General features: G+C 40.1%; 2 protein-coding genes across 3 annotated transcripts in view; one reads left to right on the top strand and one right to left on the bottom strand.

The window, feature by feature from the left end:
• The window catches only part of LOC117997784 (zinc finger protein 677-like), a 37865-nt gene extending 15728 nt beyond the window's left edge, over positions 1-22137 (top strand). Inside the window, exon 3 of one of the 2 annotated variants that reach the window (XM_034986154.1) lies at positions 21615-22137. In XM_034986154.1, coding sequence (XP_034842045.1) covers positions 21615-21643 — 29 coding nt within the window. In that variant the 3' untranslated portion in view covers positions 21644-22137. Of the gene's footprint in view, positions 1-12857; positions 13049-21614 lie in introns of those variants that run through there. The other variant, XM_034986155.1, reaches the window with a different exon arrangement.
• A 528-nt stretch (positions 22138-22665) lies between these two features.
• On the bottom strand, positions 22666-24295 carry LOC117997985 (zinc finger protein 836-like). The gene is given in 4 exon segments (XM_034986510.1): positions 22666-23327; positions 23330-24062; positions 24064-24170; positions 24271-24295. Coding segments are annotated over 4 exon segments (1284 nt in total). The 3' UTR covers positions 22666-22908.

Below are 24295 nucleotides of genomic sequence, written 5' to 3'. Positions count from 1 at the left end.
ACTTTAATTACATGCATTTCATGTGTCACCATAATGGTCTCAGAAGGGATCAGTAAGGTGAAAGGACCTAGTTCATTAGCTGGGGCTTATTCATACCTATGTAACCTGGAAAAACTAGGACACTAATTTTAAGATACAGTAGGGTGTAAGTTTGAGAGCATAGGGAGTGGCAGGGAATAGTGTAAAACTGTTATCTAAATTGCCATGTTTTCTGTGATCACAGCCTCTTCTCTAGATTTGTTGGTATGACTGAGGGCCTTTGTTGATGATGATTACAGGAAAGGATGATGATGAAACAGTAGGCCAGGACATTGAGAGAATGAGACTTTCATGTGAGTAGAAGGACAGGTTACTAGGGATGGCATATGTGGTAGAAAAAATGGAGGGGGAATGATGATCTCTCCCTCTTTTGAAAGGTAATAGTTGTGTATCATAGATTAGTAGAAATTAGTCTTATTTTTGGAAACTGAAGAGAAAGTTCTAGAGGACATTTTAATCAAAAGAACCAGAGTAGTATGCTTGTGAAGGATTCAAATTTGGCCACTGAAATTGTGTTTTGATACCATTTTATTTAGGATATTATAAATTCTCATATCTAAATAAGTAAAATAGAAACCTTTTTTTGTAACACTGAATGAACCACGTGCCTTTTATTAGCCCAAGTGTATCCCACACCTCATTGGGGCATTTCATAATGAACACTAATAATACATCCTTGGGCTCCATAGGTTGAATGTCATCCCTAACAACTTTTTTCCATGTTAGATTCACACAACTTACAGTCTTGGAAATTCATATTCATAATTTCAACTTGAAAGTTACACAATTTCAAACTCTCACCCTCTAAAACCTGCCTCCCTGTTCATGAACACACACTGTATGATGATTACATTTCTACATGCCTTTCTTTTGTGCTGAAATGAGACCCATGGGTTGCACCTTTACATTAAATGAAAATAGAAAAATAGTAAGCATATGAAAAGTATTAGGAAATAAAATGTCGGAAATAAGGATAAAGATAATCTCTTTTGTGCTGGAGTGCTCAGGGAAATAAGTTGAAAAGATCAGTGTTCGTTGAGTTTACTCTCAAGAACAAATATTGACACAATGGGAATCTTTTGATAACTAGCAATCTCCAATATTTACCCTCTAAAACATTTTTTGCTAGTTTGCACTTGTGCTTACTTCGCTGGAAGAGGATGTTTGGATGTCATGAATGAGGACTTCATACAATAAAGTGTTATGAGAACGTTTATTACATAATGATGCTTTCTGGGGAGAGCAGGATAGACCTCCTCAGGTTGTTCTAAAAATGGCTAGAGAACGCAGGGAATGATGACTGGTTTGTTATGATGGTTACTATGTGGGGCTGGGGTGATGGCACTCACTTACGGTGTGCACTTTCAACTAATGCCAAGGGAAGGGGCACTTGGGCTTTATTAGCTTGCCTTGCCCAGATGGGCAGCATAGTAAGAGGTTATAATGAGGCTTAACAGGTATTGTTCGTCAGACATCAGAAATGGAGTCAGACTAATTGAATGTTTACTCCTGACTTGGTAGGGAAAAGACCACAATCTTCCTTATGCTAACACACTACCTTCATTTCCCTGGTACACATACAGACCCCGCTGCACAATATGATTGTTGAAAATGGTGAAATACTGTTTAGATAAATTATCTAAGGTATTTTTAATAAACTTAATGATGTCACAATTATATTGCTATTAAGTTACAGTCTAATATTAAAATATATGTGGAAAAATACATGTGGAAGTGATAGAATATGTCCCAACTACAAGCCTGTTGTAGATCTCTCACTTTAAGGTAGAATGGAATGAATGGAATCTCAAAATCAGTCCTTTCATTTCTCTACCAAGATACTAGAATCAGAATATCTGTATTGAAACTTGGCAAATTATTTTAGTTTTAGGTTCAGATAAATAAATTAACTTAAATTTCAAAGGAAATAAATCTTTAAGTTAGAAAATGCTGAACTAGTAATTGTTGAATCTCATTTGGAACACCTATCAAGTCATGGGTTGCACAGAACATACTCAGGATAAAGAACAAAGTTCGCTGATAAAATCTGTCTCTCCCCACAGTTACCCTTGACTACCTTGTCATTTAATATTAATAAGGGGTATTTTTAATTTGGTCTGCAAAATGTTTTCTCTAACACCTTTTTCTTTTACCTTCTGTTGTTTAGGCGTGAATATGAAATTTGAAAAATCCCTAATACCCTTATTAAAATTGCATTATTAAAATTTCTAGCTGATTGGAAAAACTTACTGGGATTATCATTTCCATGTAAGCAAGACAAAACCTAATGATGAAAAGGGCTTTGCCCCTCACCATTCACCCTTGGTCATACAGTGGCCGTCCTGCTGTAAGGAGAGAGGGCTGCTAACGGAGGTAGAGCAGGCAGAGAACTGCCCAGGGGACCTGTCACATCCAGCACTACAACGAACACTACAACTCTGGGCTTCCTGTTACTTGGGAAATGATAAACCACCTACTTGTCTCAGCCACTGTTTTCCAGGAGGTCTGTCACTCAAAAACTGTCCTACCTGACAAATAAGATTCATATTTTGTATTGAGAGTAGAATGGAACATTTGAGAGGGGTTCCTGAATTTAAAATTTTGTAGCTTAGAAAAGCTTTATTAAAACATCCCTTCAGGGGCGCCTAGGTGGCTCAGTCAGTTAAGCGTCTGGCTTTTGATTTTGGCTCAGGTTATGATCTCAGGGTCACGAGACAGAGTCCCACATCGGGCTCTGCACTCATCGGGGAGTGTGCCCAAGATTCGCCCCCTCTCTCTGCCCTTCCCCCCCTCAAATAAACAAATCTTAAAAAAAAAAAACAACCTTCACTGATGAGTTAGAGCTGTTTGGAACGTGTTGCCTAAAATTCACAATGTGAACAAAATATAGCATGAGAATTTATGACAAAATGTTCAGAACACTAAGAAAGTTACAGGAATAGGGAATTTGGCCCCACAAACAAAATTACATGTTTACTTATATTCCATAAGGGATAAGTCTATAAGCATAAAATATGATAATGCAAAATTCATAAGTATGTTCATGTACAGTGATAGACTTGTAGGGTTTCCTAATTTAAACAGTTTTCTGGCAATGCCCATATGATAAGGTGATATTTGAGCAGAATCACTGAAAGTGTATCATGCAAATACAAATAAGGGCAAGTGGGTAGAGGAAACAGAAGGAGAAGATTGTCAGAATGGGAACATATTTACCGCAATTAGTATGTGGCTTGGTGAAATATTAAGTTTCTACTGGAGACATTTAAAATCTGGGACTCCTTAGAGTTACAATTTAAAAAATTTTAACAAAATTCCCCAGAGTACATAAGATGATATGTAATAGATCCAAAATAATGATGACCTGTTTGGAGAATGCACATATTTCTTTATGGCAGCCTTACCATTACCAAGAGAACGCAGGGGTGGGGTGGGGTAATGAATTAAAGGAAAGATAGTAAATACCATTTGTCAAAACTATCTGACAGGACGGGTCGCCTGGGTGGCTCAGTCATTAAGCGTCTGCCTTCAGCTCAGGTCATGATCCCAGGGTCCTGGGATCGAGCCCCGCATCGAGTCCCGCATTGGGCTCCCTGCTCGGCGGCAAGCCTGCTTCTCCCTCTCCCACTCCCCCTGCTTGCGTTCTCTCTCTTGCTGTCAAATAAATAAAATCTTAAAAAAAAAAAACACAGAGGTTTGATCCCAGGACTTCTTAAGATACACACTTTTCCTTTTGTCTACACCCCTGTAGCCAGCCAGGGGTATATTGCTACTTCCACTTATGAATGTGTATCAAGTAAAACTGGTGGGTCTTTTACACCTCAGTTATATCTTAATGCCCATATCATAAATTTTTTTTACCATATAATAAAATATGATACTTTGAAACAATAGTAACAAAACACATATTTCATATGTTTTCCTCATGAGTACAAGACCTACTGACTCCCATTTATTCCTAGTTTTACTCTTCAAATTGAGACCAGTCTTGTGTTACCAGTGCCTAATATTTGACTACGAAATTGACTTTTCAGTTATGTTTCAGATACCAAATTTTATACTAATTCAGATGTGATGAGAATGTGACTGTGTGTGCAAGGTTGGCAAACTTTTTATGTAAGGAACAGATAGTAAATATTTTATTCTTTGTAGGCCATACTGTTTCTGTTACAGCTATTCCAATATGTCCTTGTTGGATCAAAAGTACCTAAATATAGGTGTGGCTGCATTCCTATTATACTTCATCTAAAAACAGATGGTAGGCTGTATTTGGCTCATGTTCTGTAGGTTGGAGACTCCTGATCTACACAAAGGAATTAAGAGCACCAGAATAAGTACATGTGTAAATTAAAAATGACTTCCTATTTGCAAATCTCTTTAAAATACAGTGGGCTGTTTAAGAAACTAACAGTCTAGTACATATGTTTATAGCATATGTAATAGTAAACCTATAATAATGATAGCAAAGGGCAGGAGTGGAGAAATGGAAGCACACATGGAAAGGAAGGGTCTGATGCTCTATATGAGTTAAGTGTCAAGTCACATGAAGGTAGACTGGTAAGTTGTGTAGTACAACCCCTGAAGCAAGCACTTAAAAAACAGCTATAGCTAACACCAGTAAACCAAAAAAGGTTTCAAATAAAACCATTTCTAAAAATTCAGTTATTTCAAAGAAGAGAGAAAAAGGGGAAAGAACAAAGGAGACATGATGAAACCAACAGCAAGATAATTTAAATCTATATAATATCTGTAAAAGGAAATGGTCTAAAGACCCCAATGAAAAGCTAAAATTGTCAACTGTAATTTTCAAAGACCGACAACAATATGTTTCCTACAAGAAATTCAGTTCAAAAATTAAAGGACACGGGGCGGAGCAAGATGGCAGAGGAATAGGAGACCTGGATTTCGTCTGGTCTCAGGAAGTCAGCTGGATAGGGATCAAACCAATCTGAACACTTACGAACTCAACAGGAGATCGAAGAAAAGAAGAACAACAACTCTCTGAACAGAAAAGCAACCACTTTCTGGAAGGTAGGACGTGCGGAGAAGTGAATCCGAGGCGATATTCGGGAGGATAGACGGCGGGGGAGGGGCCTCCGTCAGCCGCTTCTGGCAAGTGACAGAGCCGGGGAGCACAGAATCGGAACTTTTCGAAGTCGGCTCCGCTGAGGGACGTCACTCCGGTGGCTAAGCGGGGGGTGGAACCCTCGTGGGACAGTGTGGTCTTAGGACCCTTGGGGTCACAGAAAGACTGGGAGTACCTGAGTGCAGCAGAGCTCCCAGGTATCGGAGCAGGGAAGCGGCTGCAGAGGCAGAGCCCAGGCGCGGGCTCTCAGCTTGGGGTTGTCATAAACCGTGATCCGCGGCACAGTCGGGCCCCTGCTCCTCCAGCAGGGACCCAACAAGCGGCAGATCCGGGGAGACTCCCCTTCCTCTCCCGGGAGGAGCGGTGCGGGAGCGCACCGCAGGGATCTGCTGGGTTTGGAGACTCCACCCAGGGTCGGGTGCCAGAGATAGAAACACGCGGTCACAGGCCGGGTGAGCACGGAGTGTGGCCGGAGACCGGGGAGACGGGAGGGACTGGCGGCTTTTCTCTGGGTGCTCACTGAGGAGTGGGCCCCGAGTTCTCGGCTCCTCCAAGGCAGAGATTGGGAGGCCGCCATTTTCACTCTCGGCCTCCAAAGTGGTACGGAAAGTTCGCAGGGAACAAAAGCTCTGGAGAGCAACCCGAGCAGATTACTTAGCCCGGACCGGGCAAGGGCGGGGCAATTCCGCCTCCGGCAAAGACAACCACGGCAACAGGCCCCTCCCCCAGAAGATCAGTGAGAAGAGCCGGCCAAGACCAAGTTAACCAATCAATGAGAATGGCAGAACTCCAGCACTAGGGGAATACTGCACATAGAATTCATGGCTTTTTCCCCATGATTCTTTAGTCTTTCAAAGTTAATTTTTTTTAAACTTTTTTTTAATTTTTCTTTTTCCCTTTTTCAACCAACATCTTATCAATCCCTTTTTAAAAAAAAAAAATTATTTTTTTTATTTTTCATTTTTAGAGTCATATTCTATCCCTTCATAGTAGTTACCCGTATTTTTGGCATATGTATATAAGTTGTTCTCTCTTTAAAATTTTGAGATAGTTTCTTCTAACAGATCAAAATATACCCTAAATCTCTATTGTATGGTTTTTTTCTACTCCCCTGCCTGATCACATTCTCTCCCTTTTTTTCTCTTTTTTTAAATCCTCTTCTTTCTTTTTTCAAACAACTTCTTATCAATTCCTTTTATAAAATTTTTTATAATTTCCATCTTAACAGTCATATTCCATCCCTTCATCTTATCAACCCTTATTTCTGTACATATATAAGTTTTTCTTTCTTTAAAATTTTGGGAGGCACTTTCTTCTAACAGACCAAATACACCCAAGATCTAGTGTGTGGCACTGATCTATATACCAGCCTGATCATATTTGATCATATTCTGGTGTTTTTTTTGTTTTTTTTTTCTGTTTTTGTTTGTTTTTATCTTTTTCTTTTTCTTTTCCTTTTTTTTTTTTTTCTTTTTCTTTTTTCTCTCTTTCCCTTTCTTTTCCCACTGCTTCAGGTCTTTTCTGATTTGTTTAGAGTATATTTTCTGGGAACGTTGTTACCCTGTTAGCATTTTGTTCTCTCATTAATCTATTCTCCTCTGGACAAAATGACAAGACGGAAAAAATCACCTCAACAAAAAGAACAAGAGGTAGTACCGACTGCCAGGGACCTACTCAATACGGACATTAGTACGATGTCAGATCTAGAGTTCAGAATCATCACTTTAAAGATACTAGCTGGGCTTGAAAAAAGCATGGAAGGTATTAGAGAAACCCTTTCTGGAGAAGTAAAAGAACTAAAATCTAACCAAGTAGAAATCAAAAAGGCTATTAATGAGGTGCAATCAAATATGGGGGCACTAACTGCTAGGATAAATGAGGCAGAAGAGAGAATCAGTAATATAGAAGACCAAATGATGGAAAATAAAGAAGCTGAGAAAAAGAGAGGTAAACAACTACTGGATCAGGAGGGCAGAATTCGAGAAATAAGCGATACCATAAGATGAAACAACATTAGAATAATTGGGATCCCAGAAGAAGAAGAAAGAGAAAGAGGGGCAGAAGGTATAATGGAGCAAATTATAGCAGAGAACTTCCCTAATTTGGGGAAGGAAACAGGCATCAAAATCCAGGAAGCACAAAGAACCCCTCTCAAAATCAATAAAAAAAGGTCAACACCCCGATATCTAATAGTAAAACTTACGAGTCTCAGAGACAAAGAGAAAATCCTGAAAGCAGCTCGGGAGAAGAGATATGTAACCTAAAATGATAGAAACATTAGATTGGCAACAGACCTATCCACAGAGACCTGGCAGGCCAGAAAGGACTGGCAGGATATATTGAGAGCACTAAATGGGAAAAATAGGCAGCCAAGAATACTATATCCAGCTAGGCCGTCACTGAAAAAAGAAGGAGAGATCAAAAGCTTCCAGGACAAACAAAAACTAAAGGAATTTGCAAACACGAAACCAGCCCTACAAGAAATCTTGAAAGGGGTCCTCTAAGCAAAGAGAGAGCCTGAAAGCAACATAGACCAGAAAGGAACACAGACAATATACAGTAACAGTCACCGTATAGGCAGTACAATGGCACTAAATTCCTATCTTTCAATAGTTACCCTGAATGTAAATGGGCTAAATGCCCCAATCAAAAGACACAGGCTATCAGATTGGATTAAAAAACAAGACCCATCGATATGCTGTCTGCAAGAGACTCATTTTAGACCCAAAGACACCCCAGATTGAAAGCGAGGGGGTGGAAAACCATTTACCATGCTAATGGACACCAAAAGAAAGCTGGGGTGGCAATCCTTATATCAGACAAATTAGATCTTAAGCCAAAGACTGTAATAAGAGATGAGGAAGGACACTATATCCGACTTAAAGGGTCTATCCAACAAAAAGATCTAACAATTGTAAATATCTATGCCCCTAACATGGGAGCAGCCAATTATATAAGGCAATTAATAACAAAAGCAAAGAAACACATCGACAAAAATACAATAATAGTGGCGGACTTTAATACCCCCCTCACTGAAATGGACAGATCATCTAAGCAAAAGATCAACAAGGAAATAAAGACTTTAAATGACACACTGGACCAAATGGACTTCACAGACATATTCAGAACATTCCATCCCAAAGCAACAGAATACACATTCTTCTCTAGTGCCCATGGAACATTCTCCAGAATCGATCACATCCTAGGTCATAAATCTGGTCTCAACTGGTATCAAAAGATTGGGATCATTCTCTGTCTATTTTCAGACCACAATGCTTTGAAACTAGAACTCAATCACAAGAGGAAAGTTGGAAAGAACTCAAATACATGGAGGCTAAAGAGCATCCTACTAAAGAATGAATGGGTCAACCAGGAAATTAAAGAAGAATTAAAAAAATTCATGTAAACCAATGAAAATGAAAACACAACTATTCAAAATCTTTGGGATGCAGCAAAGGTAGTCCTAAGAGGAAAGTATATAGCAATACAAGCCTTTCTCAAGAAACAAGAATGGTCTCAAGTACACAACCTAACCCTACACCTAAAGGAGCTGGAGAAAGAACAGCAAATAAAGCCTAACCCAGCAGGAGAAGAGAAATAATAAAGATCAGAGCAGAAATCAATGAAATAGAAACCAAAAGAACAGTAGAACAGATCAACGAAACTAGGAGCTGGTTCTTTGAAAGAATAAATAAGATTGATAAACCCCTGGCCAGACTTATCAAAAAGAAAAGAGAAATGACCCAAATCAACAAAATCATGAATGAAAGAGGAGAGATCACAACCAACACCAAAGAAATACAACCAATTATAAGAACATATTATGAGCAACTCTATGCCAGCAAATTAGATAACCTGGAAGAAATGGATGCATTCCTAGAGATGTATCAACTACCAAAACTGAACCAGGAAGAAATAGAAAACCTGAACAGACCTATAACCACTAAGGAAATTGAAGCAGTCATCAAAAATCTCCCAACAAACAAAAGCCCAGGGCCAGATGGCTTCCCAGGGGAATTCTACCAAACATTTAAAGAAGAATTAATACCTATTCTTCTGAAACTGTTCCAAAAAATAGAAATGGAAGGAAAAGTTCCAAACCCATTTTATGAGGCCACCATTACCTTGATCCCCAAACCAGACAAAGACCCCATCAAAAAGGAGAACTACAGACCAATATCCCTGGTGAACATGGATGCAAAAATTCTCACCAAAATACTAGCCAATAGGATCCAACAGTACATTGAAAGGATTATTCACCACGATCAAGTGGGATTTATCCCTGGGCTGCAAGGTTGGTTCAACATCCGCAAATCAATCAACGTGATACAATACCTTAACAAAAGAAAGAACAAGAACCATATGATCCTCTCAATAGATGCAGAAAAAGCATTTGACAAAGTACAGCATCCTTTCTTGATCAAAACTCTTCAGAGTATAGGGATAGAGGGTACATACCTCAATACCATAAAAGCCATCTATGAAAAACCTACAGCGAATATCATTCTCAATGGGAAAAACTGAGAGCTTTCCCCCTAAGGTCAGGAACGCGGCAGGGATGTCCACTGTCACCACTGCTATTCAACATAGTGCTAGAAGTCCTAGCCACAGCAATCAGACAACAAAAAGAAATAAAAGGTATCCAAATTGGCAAAGAAGAAGTCAAACTCTCACTGTTTGCAGATGATATGATACTTTATGTGGAAAACCCAAAAGACTCCACCCCAAAACTACTAAAACTCATACAGGAATTCAGTAAAGTGGCAGGATGTAAAATCAATGCACAGAAGTCAGTGGCATTCCTATACACCAACAACAAGACAGAAGAAAGAGAAATTAAGGAGTTGATCCCATTTACAATTGCACCCAAAACCATAAGATACCTAGGCATAAATCTAACCAAAGAGGCAAAGGATCTGTACTCAGAAAACTAGAAAATACTCATGAAAGAAATTGAGGAAGACACAAAGAAATGGAAAAACGTTCCATGCTCATGGATTGGAAGAACAAATATTGTGAAGATGTCAATGCTACCTAGAGCAACCTACACATTCAATGCAATCCCCATCAAAATACCATCCACTTTTTTCAAAGAAATGGAACAAATAATCCTAAAATTTGTATGGAACCAGAAAAGACCCCGAATAGCCAGAGGAATGTTGAAAAAGAAAAGCAAAGCTGGCGGCATCACAATTCTGGACCTCCAGCTCTATTACAAAGCTGTCATCATCAAGACAGTATGGTACTGGCACAAAAACAGACACACAGATGAATGGAACAGAATAGAGAGCCCAGAAATGGACCCTCAACTCTACGGTCAACTAATCTTTGACAAAGCAGGAAAGAATGTCCAACTGAAAAAAGACAGTCTCTTCAAATGGTGTTGGGAAAACTGGACAGCCACATGCAGAAGAATGAAACTGGACCATTTCCTTACACCACACACAAAAATAGACTCCAAATGGTTGAAAGACCTCAATGTGAGACAGGAGTCCATCAAAATCCTAAAGGAGAACACAGGCAGCAACCTCTTCGACCTCAGCTGCAGCAACTTCTTTCTAGAAACATCGCCAAAGGCAAGGGAGGCAAGGGCAAAAATGAACTATTGGGACTTCATCAAGATAAAAAGCTTTTGCAAAGCAAAGGAAACAGTCAACAAAACCAAAAGACAACTGACAGAATGGGAGATGATATTTGCAAATGACATATCAGATAAAGGGCTAGTATCCAAAATCTATAAAGAACTTATCAAACTCAACACCCAAAGAACAACGAATCCAATCAAGAAATGGGCAGAAGACATGAACAGACATTTTTCCAAAGAAGACATCCAAATGGCCAACAGACACATGAAAAAGAGCTCAATATCGCTCGGCATCAGGGAAATCCAAATCAAAACGTCAATGAGATACCACCTCACACCAGTCAGAATGGCTAAAATTAAGAAGTCAGGAAATGACAGATGTTGGCACGGATGCAGAGAAAGGGGAACCCTCCTACACTGTTGGTGGGATTGCAAGCTGGTGCAGCCACTCTGGAAAACAGTATGGAGGTTCCTAAAAAAGTTGAAAGTAGAGCTACCATATGATCCAGCAATTACACTACTGGGTATTTACCCCAAAGATACAAAAGTAGGGATCCGAAAGGGTACGTGCACCCCGATGTTTATAGCAGCAATGTCCACAATAGCCAAACTGTGGAAAGAGCCAAGATGTCCATCGACAGATGAATGGATAAAGAAGTGGTATATATATACAATGGAATATTATGCAGTCATCAAAAGGAATGAGATCTTGCCATTTGCAATGAAGTGGATGGAACTGGAGGGTATTATGCTGAGCGAAATAAGTCAAACAGAGAAAGACATGTATCATATGACCTCACCGATATGAGGAATTCTTAATCTCAGGAAAGAGACTGAGGGTTGCTGGAGTGGGGGGTGGGGTGGGAGGGATGGGGTGACTGGGTGATAGACACTGGGGAGGGTATGTGTTCTGGTAAGCGCTGTGAATTGTGCAAGACTGTTGAATCTCAGATCTGTACCTCTGAAACAAATAATGCAAGATATGTTAAGGAAAAAAAGAAGAAGAAGAAGATAGCAGGAGGGGAAGAATGAAGGGGGGGAAATCGGAGGAGTAGATGAACTATGAGAGATGATGGCCTCTGAAAAACAAACTGAGGGTTCTAGAGGGGAGGGGGGTGGGAGGATGGGTTAGCCTGGTGATGGGTATTGAGGAGGGCATGTTCTGCATGGAGCACTGGGTGTTATGCACAAACAATGAATCATGGAACACTACATCTAAAACTAATGATGTAATGTATGGGGATTAACATAACAATAAAAAAAGATGCAAAAAAAAAGAAAATTAAAGGACACAATGAAAAATCATGGAGAAAAGATAAACACTATTAAAAATAGGGTAGCTATATTAAGATCAAAGTTAATTAAAGAGCAAATAATATGGGGCGCCTGGGTGGCTCAGTCATTAAGCATCTGCCTTCGGCTCAGGTCATGATCCGAGGGCCATGGGATCGAGCCCTGCATCGGGCTCCCTGCTCGGCAGGAAGCCTGCTTCTCCCTTTCCCACTCCCCCTGCTTGTGTTCCCTCTCTCGCTGTGTCTCTCTCTGTCAAATAAATAAATAAAATCTTTAAAAAAGGAGAGAGCAAATAATAAGACCAGGAGTAATTATGAAATATCTTTCATAGTTATAAAGGGATAAAGTCACCAGAATGGCACGAGAATCCTAAACCATGCACCCAGCAGCAGAACTTCAAAAACCTGAAAAAATGGACAGGACCACAATTACAGACCAATCCACAGTCACAGTCAAGAAATTTCCATGCCCCTTCTCTCCATAATAGAACAAGTAGACAGAAAATAAGGACCTAGACATTTGTAACATGAATGTCAAGGAAACTGACCTAATTGACATTTACAGAGCCGTGAGATAATAGAAAATACATATTGGCTCTGCCTTTGGTTCCTGCACAGAGCTCCTTAAACCCTTATATTTTCCCAAGTGATAAGAGCACTAGGAGCATCTTTTGTTATACTGAGGCGACTCTGGGTGGGCTCCTGGGTGGGGCTGATCACCAGAAAAACCAAGCCATGATTAGAAGGTTGGGATCTTCAGCCCCATCCCCTCAACTACAGAGAGAGGAGAGGGGCTGGAAATGGAGTTAATAATCAGTCATGCATATGTGAGGAAATCTCCTTAAAATCCCAATAGTTGGAGGTTTGGAGAGCTTCTAGGCTGGCAAACACAGCCACTCCAGGAGGGTGACACACCCCAACTCCATGGGGACAGAAGCTTCTGCACTGAGGACCTTCCCAGACCTCACCCCGTGTACCTCTTCATCTGACTGTTCATCTGTATCCCTTATCATATCCTTTAATAAACTGGTAAATGTGTTTCCCTGACTTCTGTAAGCTGTTCTAGCAAACTAAAGCCAATGGGGGGGGGGGGGCGGGGATTGTTGGAACCTCCAATCTATAGCCAGTTGTTAGAAGCACAGGCCAACCAGGACTTGCAACTGGTGTCTAAAGTGTCTTGAGGGGCAGGAGGTATCCAGGTAGATAGTGTCAGAGTTGAGGTACATTGTAGGACACCCAGCTGATGTCGGAGACTGGCCTGTTGGTGTGGGGAAAAACCTCCCCAAGTTTGTGACTAGAAGTGTCAGATGTGCAGTGTTCTGTGTGAAGAGTAAGGGAGACACAGAAGAAAGCAGCACACAGTAGAGAAGAACCAGATTTTTCCCTACACTGGAGGAGGAAAACTGACTTTTTCCTTTATAAGAACACTCCACTTAACAAGGGGATTATACACAACCTTTAAAAGTGCACGCAGTACTTTACCAAGAGAAACCATATTCTCGGCCATCAGAGTAGTCTTGCTAAATTTTAAAAGAATTCACATCACACAAAATATGTCTGTGACCACAGTGGAATTATGATAGAAATCATTAACAGAAAAATCTCTGGAAAATCCACAAATATTTGGAAAATAATGACCTCCTTGTGACTAACCCTGGGACAAAGAAGAAATTGGAAAAGAAATTAGAATATATCCTGAATTGAATGAAAATGAAAGCAGAACATTTCATAATTTGCCACCACAGCAGGAGAAATTGAAAAACACCCTTGGAAAAGGGATAGCAACAGAACATCTATAAGCCTAAGGTATCTTTCATTTTTTTTGTTTGCTTGGGATGTTGGACGGATCATTGTGAGCCTCCTGCTTGTAATGGGAAGTAAACTGGTAAGTGAGCTCATCTGGTTCTGAGGCTTGCTTAGTCAGGTGAACGCAGCACAGTGAAAGAAGGCAAGTTTCTTGAGATTATTTGTAAATATCTGATTATGATAAACCAGTCAAGAATGTTGTAACTGAGAACACAGTCCACTGGGGGTAGTTAGATGATGAAAGGCAATATGTTTATAGAGGAATTAAAAATATATGGATATTCTAATGGAAGTAGAAAATATAAAATGGAAGAGACAAGGGTGATAATACAGGAAGGGAATTACTGAAAACATGATTTCAAAGGTGGTACAATTACTGGAGATAATGACTTCGGGAGGTTAAGATGGGTAAGGAGAAAAGAAAAGGTCACTGAAAGTACCAGTCAGCTTTCTAGAAGATTTTCTATGGTAAAAAAAATATCCCTGCATTCTCATGCTCTTATAACAACATTTATTTCTCCCTCCTGTCACATCTATCACCTCTTGCTTGGTTCTGTCATTTAAGTCTGGGATTCAGGGTAAAACTTGAGTGTACGTGGGATAGACCATTCTTGCACCAGAGAGAAGAGAGGATTAGAAGGAGCAAACAAAGCTTTTAAAGCTTACATTTACAATTAAAATATGCCAAATCAGCCAAGCTGGCCAAATTGGCCAAGCTGGCTATAAACTGGGCTACCCTCAAAGAGAAGGGTTACCTAAGTCAAGAGGGGACATGCATACTCTCACAAGAGGGTGATAATTAATTGGAAATGATATTACAATATATGATAGTACAGCTTCTACTGGAAGTAATTTTCCCTTCTTTGTTTACACAAAATAGACTTACCTTTGTCCCAAAAGAAAAAAAAAAAAAAAAAAAAACTCTACCCAAACATGGCTTCAGTAACATACGAGGGTGTCATAATAGTCTCGTGAGATTGTTCTTGGTTGAGAGCCTCATGTGGAGTCCTCGCTCATAACACATTATGGTGGAGCAGAGAAAAACCTCAATAAACCCTCCCATTCGGAAAAGAAAAAGAAAGGAGGGACCCAGTAGTCTCTGGTTCACAGCAAACGGGTAGGAATGAGGAATGATCCTTTCCTCAGCTCCTGCTTTTTTCCTGAGAATAGCTGTCCAGTCATTTGTCCTTTGTGTTTCACTATTCTTGACTTCAACTAATTACACCTGCTAGAGTATTAGAAACTCTGCCTTCCTCATACAACATTTCCCCCGCTACTTCCTTCCCATCACATTGTACAGTCCCAAAGATTATTGGACATCGACAAGATCAGTTTCTTTATAGTGCAAACGCGGTGTTCCGTCAACAGCGCGATATTTTTAAATAGCACTTATGTGATACCAAACAGCTACATTTTCCATTAGCTACAACCATGTTTTGCCAGACATGCTGAACTCTTCAGATTTCTTTCAGGGTCTTTGAGCTTCTCAGGGTCCTCTAGCAGAGTCATACCTGTGCTTTCTATTCCCTAAGCCATCTTGTCCAAAAGGAGCAATTCCACAGGAGACACTTTAATCAACTGCAGGTTACTTCAAAGGATATTAGGCCGTGTCCTTCATTTAGACTTGGCCATGATTTAGCATTTTAACTGCCCTGGACCCTCAAAAGTATTTTTTTTTTTTTAAGATTTATTTGTTTGTGACAGAGAATGAGTGGGAGGGGCAGAGGGAGAGGGAGAGAGGCTCTCAAGCGACTTGGGGCTTAATCTCACAACGCTGAGATCATGACCTGAGCCGAAACCAAGAGTCAAACGCCTAACTGACTGTGCCACCCAGGCACCTGAACCCTCAGAGTATTTCTTAATTGTAAGTTTTACCCACTGGAGATGAGGCACAGTCACATCCTTAAATCCTGCCGGCAAGTCAGCTTGTTCATTTCTGATGTCAGGTCTTTACTGTAATACTGTGTTAAATGCAGTTGAGAACAAAGTGGCATGTTAGTATCTTTTGCTTTCCTGATCTCTATGTTGGTGGAGGTGATATACAGGCATGATAACATTTGCAAAGGAAACATTCGCCAAGATCCGGAGACATTTTTTTTATGTCATAATTGTGGTGGTTCTATTGGTATCTAGTGGGTATAGGACAGCGGTGCTGCTGAATATCCTCCAATGCACAGCTTCACACATCAGAGAATTATCTGACCCACAATGTCAACAGAATAGTACAACTTAGACCATGTAACATCAATCAAAAGAAAGGAGGAATGTCTATATTAATACCACATAGATTTCAGAGAAAATAAAATTACTGAGTAAAAAGGGGGAAAGTACATAGTGATAAAAGGGTCAATCAAAGCAGGTGACTTAGCAATCGTGAGTGTATATGCACCAAAGAACAGCTGCAAAAGATGTGAAGCAACAACTGATAGAAACTTACAGGAGAAATAGACAACCTTCACAGTTACAGCCCGAGACTTCAGTGCACATCTCTCAATAATTGATAGAACGATGACAGAAAACCAGCAGGACACTGATGAATTTTACACCACCAAGTCACAGGATCTAATCAGCATTTTTGTAACACAACCCAAACACAGGAGATTATACATTTTTTTTTTTTTTTTGAAGAACATGTGCCAGGACAGATCATATCCTGGGCCATAAAAACGCCCCTCAACAAATTTAAAAGAACGGAATCACAGACTCTGTTCACTGCCCACAATGGAATCCAACTACAAATCAAAAACAGAAAGCTAACGGGAAAATCTCCAAACACTTGGAAACTAAACAACTTACCTTCAAACAATCCACGGCTCAAAGAGGAAGACTCAAGGGAAATACATGGGCTGAAAGAAAATGAAGACACAACATGTCATAATCTGTGAGGTATAACTAAAGCAGCCCTGAGAGGGAAATTGATAGCACTCAATGTTTACGCTAGAAAAGGGGGAAAATAGCCAAGAATAATCTAAACTGCAGTTAAGAAATCAGAGCAGGGGCTCCCGGGTGGCTCAGATGGTTGAGCGTCTGCCTTCGGCTCAGGTCATGATCCCAGGGTCCTGGGATCGAGCCCCGCATCGGGCTCCTGGCTCAGCGAGGAGCCTGCTTCTCCCTCTCCCTCTGCCTCTCTCCCTGCTCATGCTTTCTCTCTCTCTCTCTGTATCTCTGTGTCTCAAATGAATAAATAAAATCTTTAAAAAAATTAAAAAAAAAAAAAAAGAAATCAGAGCAGAAAAAAATAAACACAAACCACACAAAAGGAAGGAAATAGTAAAGGCAAGAGCAAAAATAAGTAAAACTGAAAACAGGAAAACAGAGAAATAAAACAAAGAGCTGGTTCACTGAAAAGATCAATACAATTCACAATTCACTAGCAAAACTACCAGAGATAATAAGAGAAAACACAAATTACACATAACAAATTAAACAGGGACTTTTACTCCACAACTTGCAGACATCAAAAGGATAGTAAGGGACGAATACAAAACTCTGCACACGTATACTTGAAAACTTAGGTGAAATGGACCAATTCCTCTACACGGACGCCCTACCACAAATCACCCATGTGAAATAGATGATAGGAATACTTTGAATTGCGAAGTAAATTTGTAATCTTAAAATACCCTCCCAAAAAAGAAACCTGCAGGCAGTGAGTGGTGAGAGTTGAGCTAATATTGGTGCCTTATCATCCATTCTGTGTGGCCAGGTGGCCTGCAGCCACCTTGAACTGACATTACCTCCTCCCTTGAGCACATGCCCTAGATATGAGCCCACAGAGTCATAGGCAAATGTTGGTTCCTGATACAACTCTCCCAGCCGTCCCTATGATAAGCATTCTCCCCCACCTCCCAGGGCCTTCCCTTTGGCCCCTTTAGATAAGACCCCCCCACCCCCAAAAGCTTACCAAAACCTTGTTGCGTTTGGTTTGAGTTGACCAATGTGGCCTTAGCCCAGAACCACAAAGCGCTCCACTGAGGGACACTGATAAAGGCATGTGCCCCAGGTCCTGCCCTAAGCTCTCTGCCTGCACGCTGCCTTAACCTCCTCACATGACCCCTACAGGTGTGCAGAACAGCTCCCCCAGATCTGTGAGTAATAAACTTCTCCACTTCACTTTCCCTTACAGCCTTGTCATGGCTCACCATCCGACATCTAGGGCTCTACTTAACAAATGTTAATACAACAAAGTCACAATAGCAACACTAGACAATTCTATCAAACCTACAAATTGACAGAAATTCTACACAATTTCTTTCAGAAAATAGAAGGGGAAGCAATACTTTTCCCAGCTAAATTTATGAGGCCGATATTAGCATAATACCAAAACTACACAAAACATTAAGGGGGGGGGAAGAGATAACTACCAACTAAATCCCAAATGAAGATGCAAAACTTCTTAGCCAAATATTAGCAGTAGAAATCAACAGTACACAGAAAGAATTGTACACCATGACCAAATGGGTTTATTTGAGGACAGAAGGCAGTTTCAAGTTCTAGCCAGTGAAGCAAGGGAAGAGTAAATAAAAGAGATAGAGAGAAAAGGAAGATAAAAGAATGGATCCATTTGCAGAAGACATCATGGTTGTGGTAGGCTGAATAATGCCCCCACCCCAAAGGATGTTCATGTCCTCATGCTTGTAACATGGGAGTGTTACTGTAAATGTCATAAGGGAGTTTGCAGATGTGCTCTGGTGAAGATCGTGAGGTGGGAGATTATCCTGGATGATCTGGTAAACTCGATATGGTCCTGAGGGTCCTTATAAGAAGGATGCAGGAAGAGTCAGTCATGTAGAAGCTGGTGAAGTGATGGAAGCCAAAGGGCAGAGCTAAACAAGTTTTAAGATGCTATCTTGCTGGCTTAAGATAGAGGAAGGGGACCATGAGGGAGAGGATGTAAGCAGCCTCTGGATGTGGGGAGGTAAGGAAACAAATTCTAACCTGCAATATCCAGAAGGAGCACAGTGCTATGGATCCATGTTACACATCTGGCCTCCAGAACTGTAAGAGAATAAACTTGTTAGTTTAAGTCATTCAGGTTGTGCTAATTTGTCACAGCATCAATAGGAACATTTTTGAAGTTGCGTATGTAGAAAATCCAAAGGAATGCACAAAAATTTCCAGAAAAAGTAAAATTTGCAAGGTGTTAGAATACAAAAGCATGCAAAAATCTATTGCATTTCTATATACTAGCAATTTACACCTGGCAACTGAAATTAAAAATGCAGTAGTACCATGTATAATTGCTCAAAAAAGAGAAAGTACAAGAAATATGAGCCCAGGGCGCCTGGGTGGCTCAGTTGGTTAAGTGACTGCCTTTGACTCAGGTCACGATCCTGGCGTCCCTGGATCGAGTCCCGCATCGGGCTTCCTTCTCAGCAAGGAGCCTGCTTCTCCCTCTAACCCTCCCCCCTCTCATGTACTCTCTCTTTCTCGCTCTCTCAAATAAATAAATCTTAAAAAAAAAAAAAAAAAAGAAATATGAGCCCATGTTCCAGTGCAGGGTCCTCTGGATCTGAGACAGATATCAGTCACTGGGAAATGTCAGAGTGACCCTAGGCATTTGGTAATACAGATTATCTCCTTTTCAGAAACTACAGTTGGAATCTCGATGACTTTCTATCTTATTCATCATTATATTTTCAGGTACTTCACTGTGTGCTTGTTAACCTCCACACACTTGATTTTCAAGCACCTGACTAGAGCCAACTATCACAGTAAGAGATTTCAGTTAACCATCTGGCCATTCAAGTTACTTCACATAAGACCTGAAAGAACTCTTCATATTTTGTACCTACTACTTTCTACCTGTCACTGCCTTATGTTCATTTTCATGTCACAAAAGTCTCAAAACAACCCACTGATTTATGTATCCCTTGGTGTAAAACAGGGGGGGAAAATGCAAACTAAACATATAATCTGGGTCACAATGTGTGGAAGGAAAAATTGTATTAAAAATTGGGGGTGGGGGGCGCCTGGATGGCTCAGTTGGTTAAGCGTCTGCCTTTAGCTCAGGTCGTGATCCCAGGGTCCTGGGATCGAGCCCTGCGTTGGGCTCCTTGCTCAGAGGGGAACCTGCTTCTTCCTCTCCCTCTACCTGCTGCTCCCCCTGCTTGTGCTGTCAAATAAATAAAAAATCTGACTACAGTTGAAAATGGATCAGGTAACATATTGCTTAAGACCCTAATTTGAAATTGACCTTTTAAAATCATTGGTAGAATTGCTTCTAGTAATATTATCTAATAAACATTTCCAAACAACTTGCATTAAACTAGTGTAAGAATATCTTAAGGCAATTTATCTAAATAGTATTTTATAAGCATTTTCAACAACCACATCATACAATGGAACCTATGTGTAGAGGGGGAAAGGGAATGTAATAAATTATTAGCATGAAGAAAATTTTGTCTTTCCCAACGGAGAAATCAGGAGTTTCAAGAGTAAATATCCAGTGTTTTACTAAAGAGTATCCATTTCTTGATGGTTGACTACTGACATCTTTTAAGGCTCACTACTGCCTCTATTCTGCCCATCTGGGCAAGCTGATAAAAAAGTCCGTCCTTTAATACCAGCTGGAAGTTCAAACCACAGCAGGTACCCTCCCCCCAGCGCCACCCAGTAACCACCTTAACACACCAAACTGGTCACCATTCCCTGTTCCCTCAAGTCATTTTTGGACCAGCTTGGAAGTCTACTGTGCCCGCCCCAGAAATCTTCATTAGGTAACACATGTTCTCATAATGCTGTCAGCTCATGGCATCACCAATCTCGATATCCAAAGCCAACTTTGGTTAGGGTTCCACTGTTCCAGTGGATGGCCAAAGTGCAAATTAACAAATGTGTTGGAAGGTATATATATGAAATTTTTAGTTTATCTATTAAACAAAGGTTCCCATTATATTCTGTTCATCCTAAATTATTTCATGAGTGCTCCAAGTTCATATTTTTAATTTCTGAAATTATTTTATTTCTAAATTTTTCATGCTATGTTCCTACTTTCACTTTATTTAAATCAAGGTGCATACCATGGGTTTTATTTGGGCACAAAACACATGAAGAAATATAATCATATGGTGCAAATTCATGGATTGGGGGCAGATTTTAGGGGATCAGAGTCTTGAACTTGCACTGTCATGGCATTTTCATTATTGCCACATAAATACCCTGGGGTAGAGTGTATGTAGAGAATAACTCAAGTGCAAAGTGTAAGTATATAATCCCCAAATTGTTCTTTGATTCCATCATGGAGAGAAATTGTTATAGATTCCCTCAACTTTGAGAGCTTAATGGTGCATTGTTAGTGTGTGTTATGAAGTACTCTACAGAGGTGGTTAGATAAACCGTGTTGGAAAAAGAACATGACTCCTTCAGGGTTATGGGGAAAAAGCTTTATTAATTATAGCATGAGAGCTACAATACATTTTGAAGAAAACAGTAGCAAAATGTAATGGCAGGAGTTAACTATGAATCACGCACATACTGTTCTGGTTCTTTCCATTCCACTGCCTTCTCAGATAACTGCTCTCTTCAATTTCCAAGAAAAGGGAAATCTGCCAATAATATATCAATTTGTCACTGACAGTATAGAACAGCTATTACCATCTTCCCCTGTGTTGTTTCTATCACATAATCAGTCCCTAGTAAACAAACTATCACTGTCATCCCATGAAAGGCCAGTCCCTATAATTCATCTAGAGAAGGGGGCCCTGAAGGTAACAAGCATGATGACTTATGTGGAGGTTTGCATTATTCTCTGGCCCTCCCCAATGCTCACACGATAGTGAATCTGACAACTGTGTCCTTGTTCCAGGAAATGTGGATATGAGTCACACCCAATGAAGCAGACCCTTTCATCTTGATTCCTCCTCAGAGACCATCAGGAAAGGCCTATAAGGAAGGCTTAAGATCAATAGATTTCAAACTTCAGGTTGAAACTCGTAAGTAGTAATGTAGCCTTTTCAAGAAAACTCAAGTAAATACCTTGTACACAGAAAATAATGAGCTACTTCCACACATGGCCTTCTTCCCATGATATGAGAATTTTAACATTTTTTGACATAATTATTCTCCACTAACATCTCAGGTTAATCTCAAGAGAACTAAAGACTTAATTATTCCAGTTATATCCAGTTATTCCTGGATTCTCCAATGTGTGGTCTGTGAATTGGTCAAAAAATTTATCATATTTGTAAGAATTCTCCCCAGTATGACTTCATTGGTGAATCCCAAGAACACACTGTTCCTTAAAAGCATTTCCACATTTGGCGTATTTAAATAGGTATAGTTTCCCCTGCATAAATTCTCTCATTACTCCAAAGGTATGAACATTTGATGAAAGCCTTACGACATTCTTTACATTTGTAAGGTGGCTCTCCAATATAAATTCTCTGATGTTCCACGGTTTTGACGTTGGGGCAAAAGCCATAGCATACACGTTACTTTTGTGTGGTTTCTCTGAAAGATATATATCTTGATGTCACTGTGAGGCCCAGATAACAGCTCTGCCACATTTACATGGTTTCTTTTCAACATGGACTCTGTTGTTAAAAAATACTTGGAACTCAAGGTAAGGGCTTTGCCACACTTGTTGCATTTATAAGGTATTGCTCTAGTACGTTCCCCAATTTTGATCTTTGGGTAAAATCCTTGCCACACACATTACTTTGTGTGGTTTCTCTACTGGATATTTAATCATATCTAGTGAACAGTACTAATTTAAAACTCTGCCACATTTGTTACACTTGTAAATGTGAGCTATTTGGTGAACTCTGAGTTTAAGGCAATACCTAAAAGCCTTGCCATGTTCAGTACATTTGTAAGGTTCTCTCCAGTGTGGATTATCTGATGACTGGTGAGGTGTGACTCTCGAGTAAAGACTTTGCCACACTCGTGGCATTTGTAAGGTTTCTCTCCAGAATGAATTCTTTGGTGAATCCTGAGGTCAGACCACTGCCGAAAGGTCTTTCCACATTCAATACATGCATATGGCTTCTCTCCAGTATGATTTCTCCCATGATGCCTAAGGTGTGAACGCTTGGCAAAGGCCTTGCCGCATTCATTACATCGGTAAGGTTTCTCTCCAGTATGGATTACCTGATGGTAAATTAGGCTTGACCGCACACAAAGGCTCTACCACATTCACTACATTTGTACGGTTTCTCCCCAGTATGGATTCTCCGATGACTTGCTAGGTGTGAATTTTGATTGAAGACCTTCCCACATATATCACATTTATATGGTTTCTCTCCTGTACGGATTATCTGACGTTTGGTGAGGTGTGAGCCCTGAGTAAAGGCTTTGCCACACTCGTGGCATTTGAAAGGTTTCTCTCCAGCATGAATTCTTTGGTGAATCCTGATGTCAGACCATTGTCTGAAGGCCTTGCCACATTCAATACATTTGTAAGGTTTCTCTCCAGTATGGATTATCTGATGGCTTATTAGGCTTGGACGCACAATAAAAGCTTTGCCGCACACATTACATGTGTATGGTTTCTCTCCAGTATGACTTTTCTGATGGTCAACAGGCTTGAACTTTCGATAAAAGCTTTACCACACACGTTACATTTGTGTGGTTTCTCTCCACTATGTACTCTGTGATGTTTTACAAGCTTCGAACTTTGGCAAAAAGCCTTGCCACATTCATTACATTGGTAAGGTTTCTCTCCAGGATGTATTCTCCGGCGATTTGCAAGGTGTGAATTTTGACTAAAGGCTTTGCCACATTCGTTACATTTGTAAGGTTTTTCTCCGGTATGGATTCTCTGATGACTTGCAAGGTTTGAATTTTGACTAAAGACTTTCTCACATACATTACATTTATATGGTTTCTCACCTGTATGCATTATCTGATGTCTAGTGAGGTGTGAGCCCTGATTAAAGGTTTTGCCACAATCATGACATTTGTAAGGTTTTTCCCTATGTGCTTTCTGCTCTTGCATCAGTGTCAAAGGGTGAATAAAGTCACCCCCACATTTACTAGCAATGTTGGTTTGGACCGTAGGAGGAATTCTCTGAAGTGGTGAAACTGAGGAACCACTGTTGATGGACTTCTCAACTTGATTACATGCATAAGTTTTCCCTTCAGTTTGAAACATGTGTAGTTTATCCCCAAAACTTAATCCAAGCCTATTTCCTGCATCACTTTTACCATGCTGATCTCTTCTATCAGTGAGACTGTGTTTATGGGTTACAGACATTTCTTTGTAATTTATTTCATTATCTCTCCACTGCCACTCAAAGTCATGCATTTTTTTCCTGGATTTCCCTGAAGTAAAAATCTTTGATTTCAAGGCCTTCATGCCTTTCCAACATCACTGTTTGGAATACTTCTCCTGTATTACTGTTCTCCTTTGGTTATAATTTATCTATAAGATATAAAGAGCCATAGGTATCCTATTAATTACAGTTCACAAATAAACATTGTGTGTTGAAAACACAGTATTACAACAAAAGTAATACTTATACCGAACACAGTTACAAAACTTCCCAT

The sequence above is a fragment of the Mirounga leonina genome, unplaced genomic scaffold (assembly GCF_011800145.1).
Source record: "Mirounga leonina isolate KUSES-001 unplaced genomic scaffold, KU_Mleo_1.0 Mir_376, whole genome shotgun sequence".
NCBI lineage: Eukaryota > Metazoa > Chordata > Mammalia > Carnivora > Phocidae > Mirounga > Mirounga leonina.
Note: the sequence above shows the minus strand (reverse complement) of the source record. Positions and strands in the feature narration are given on the sequence as shown.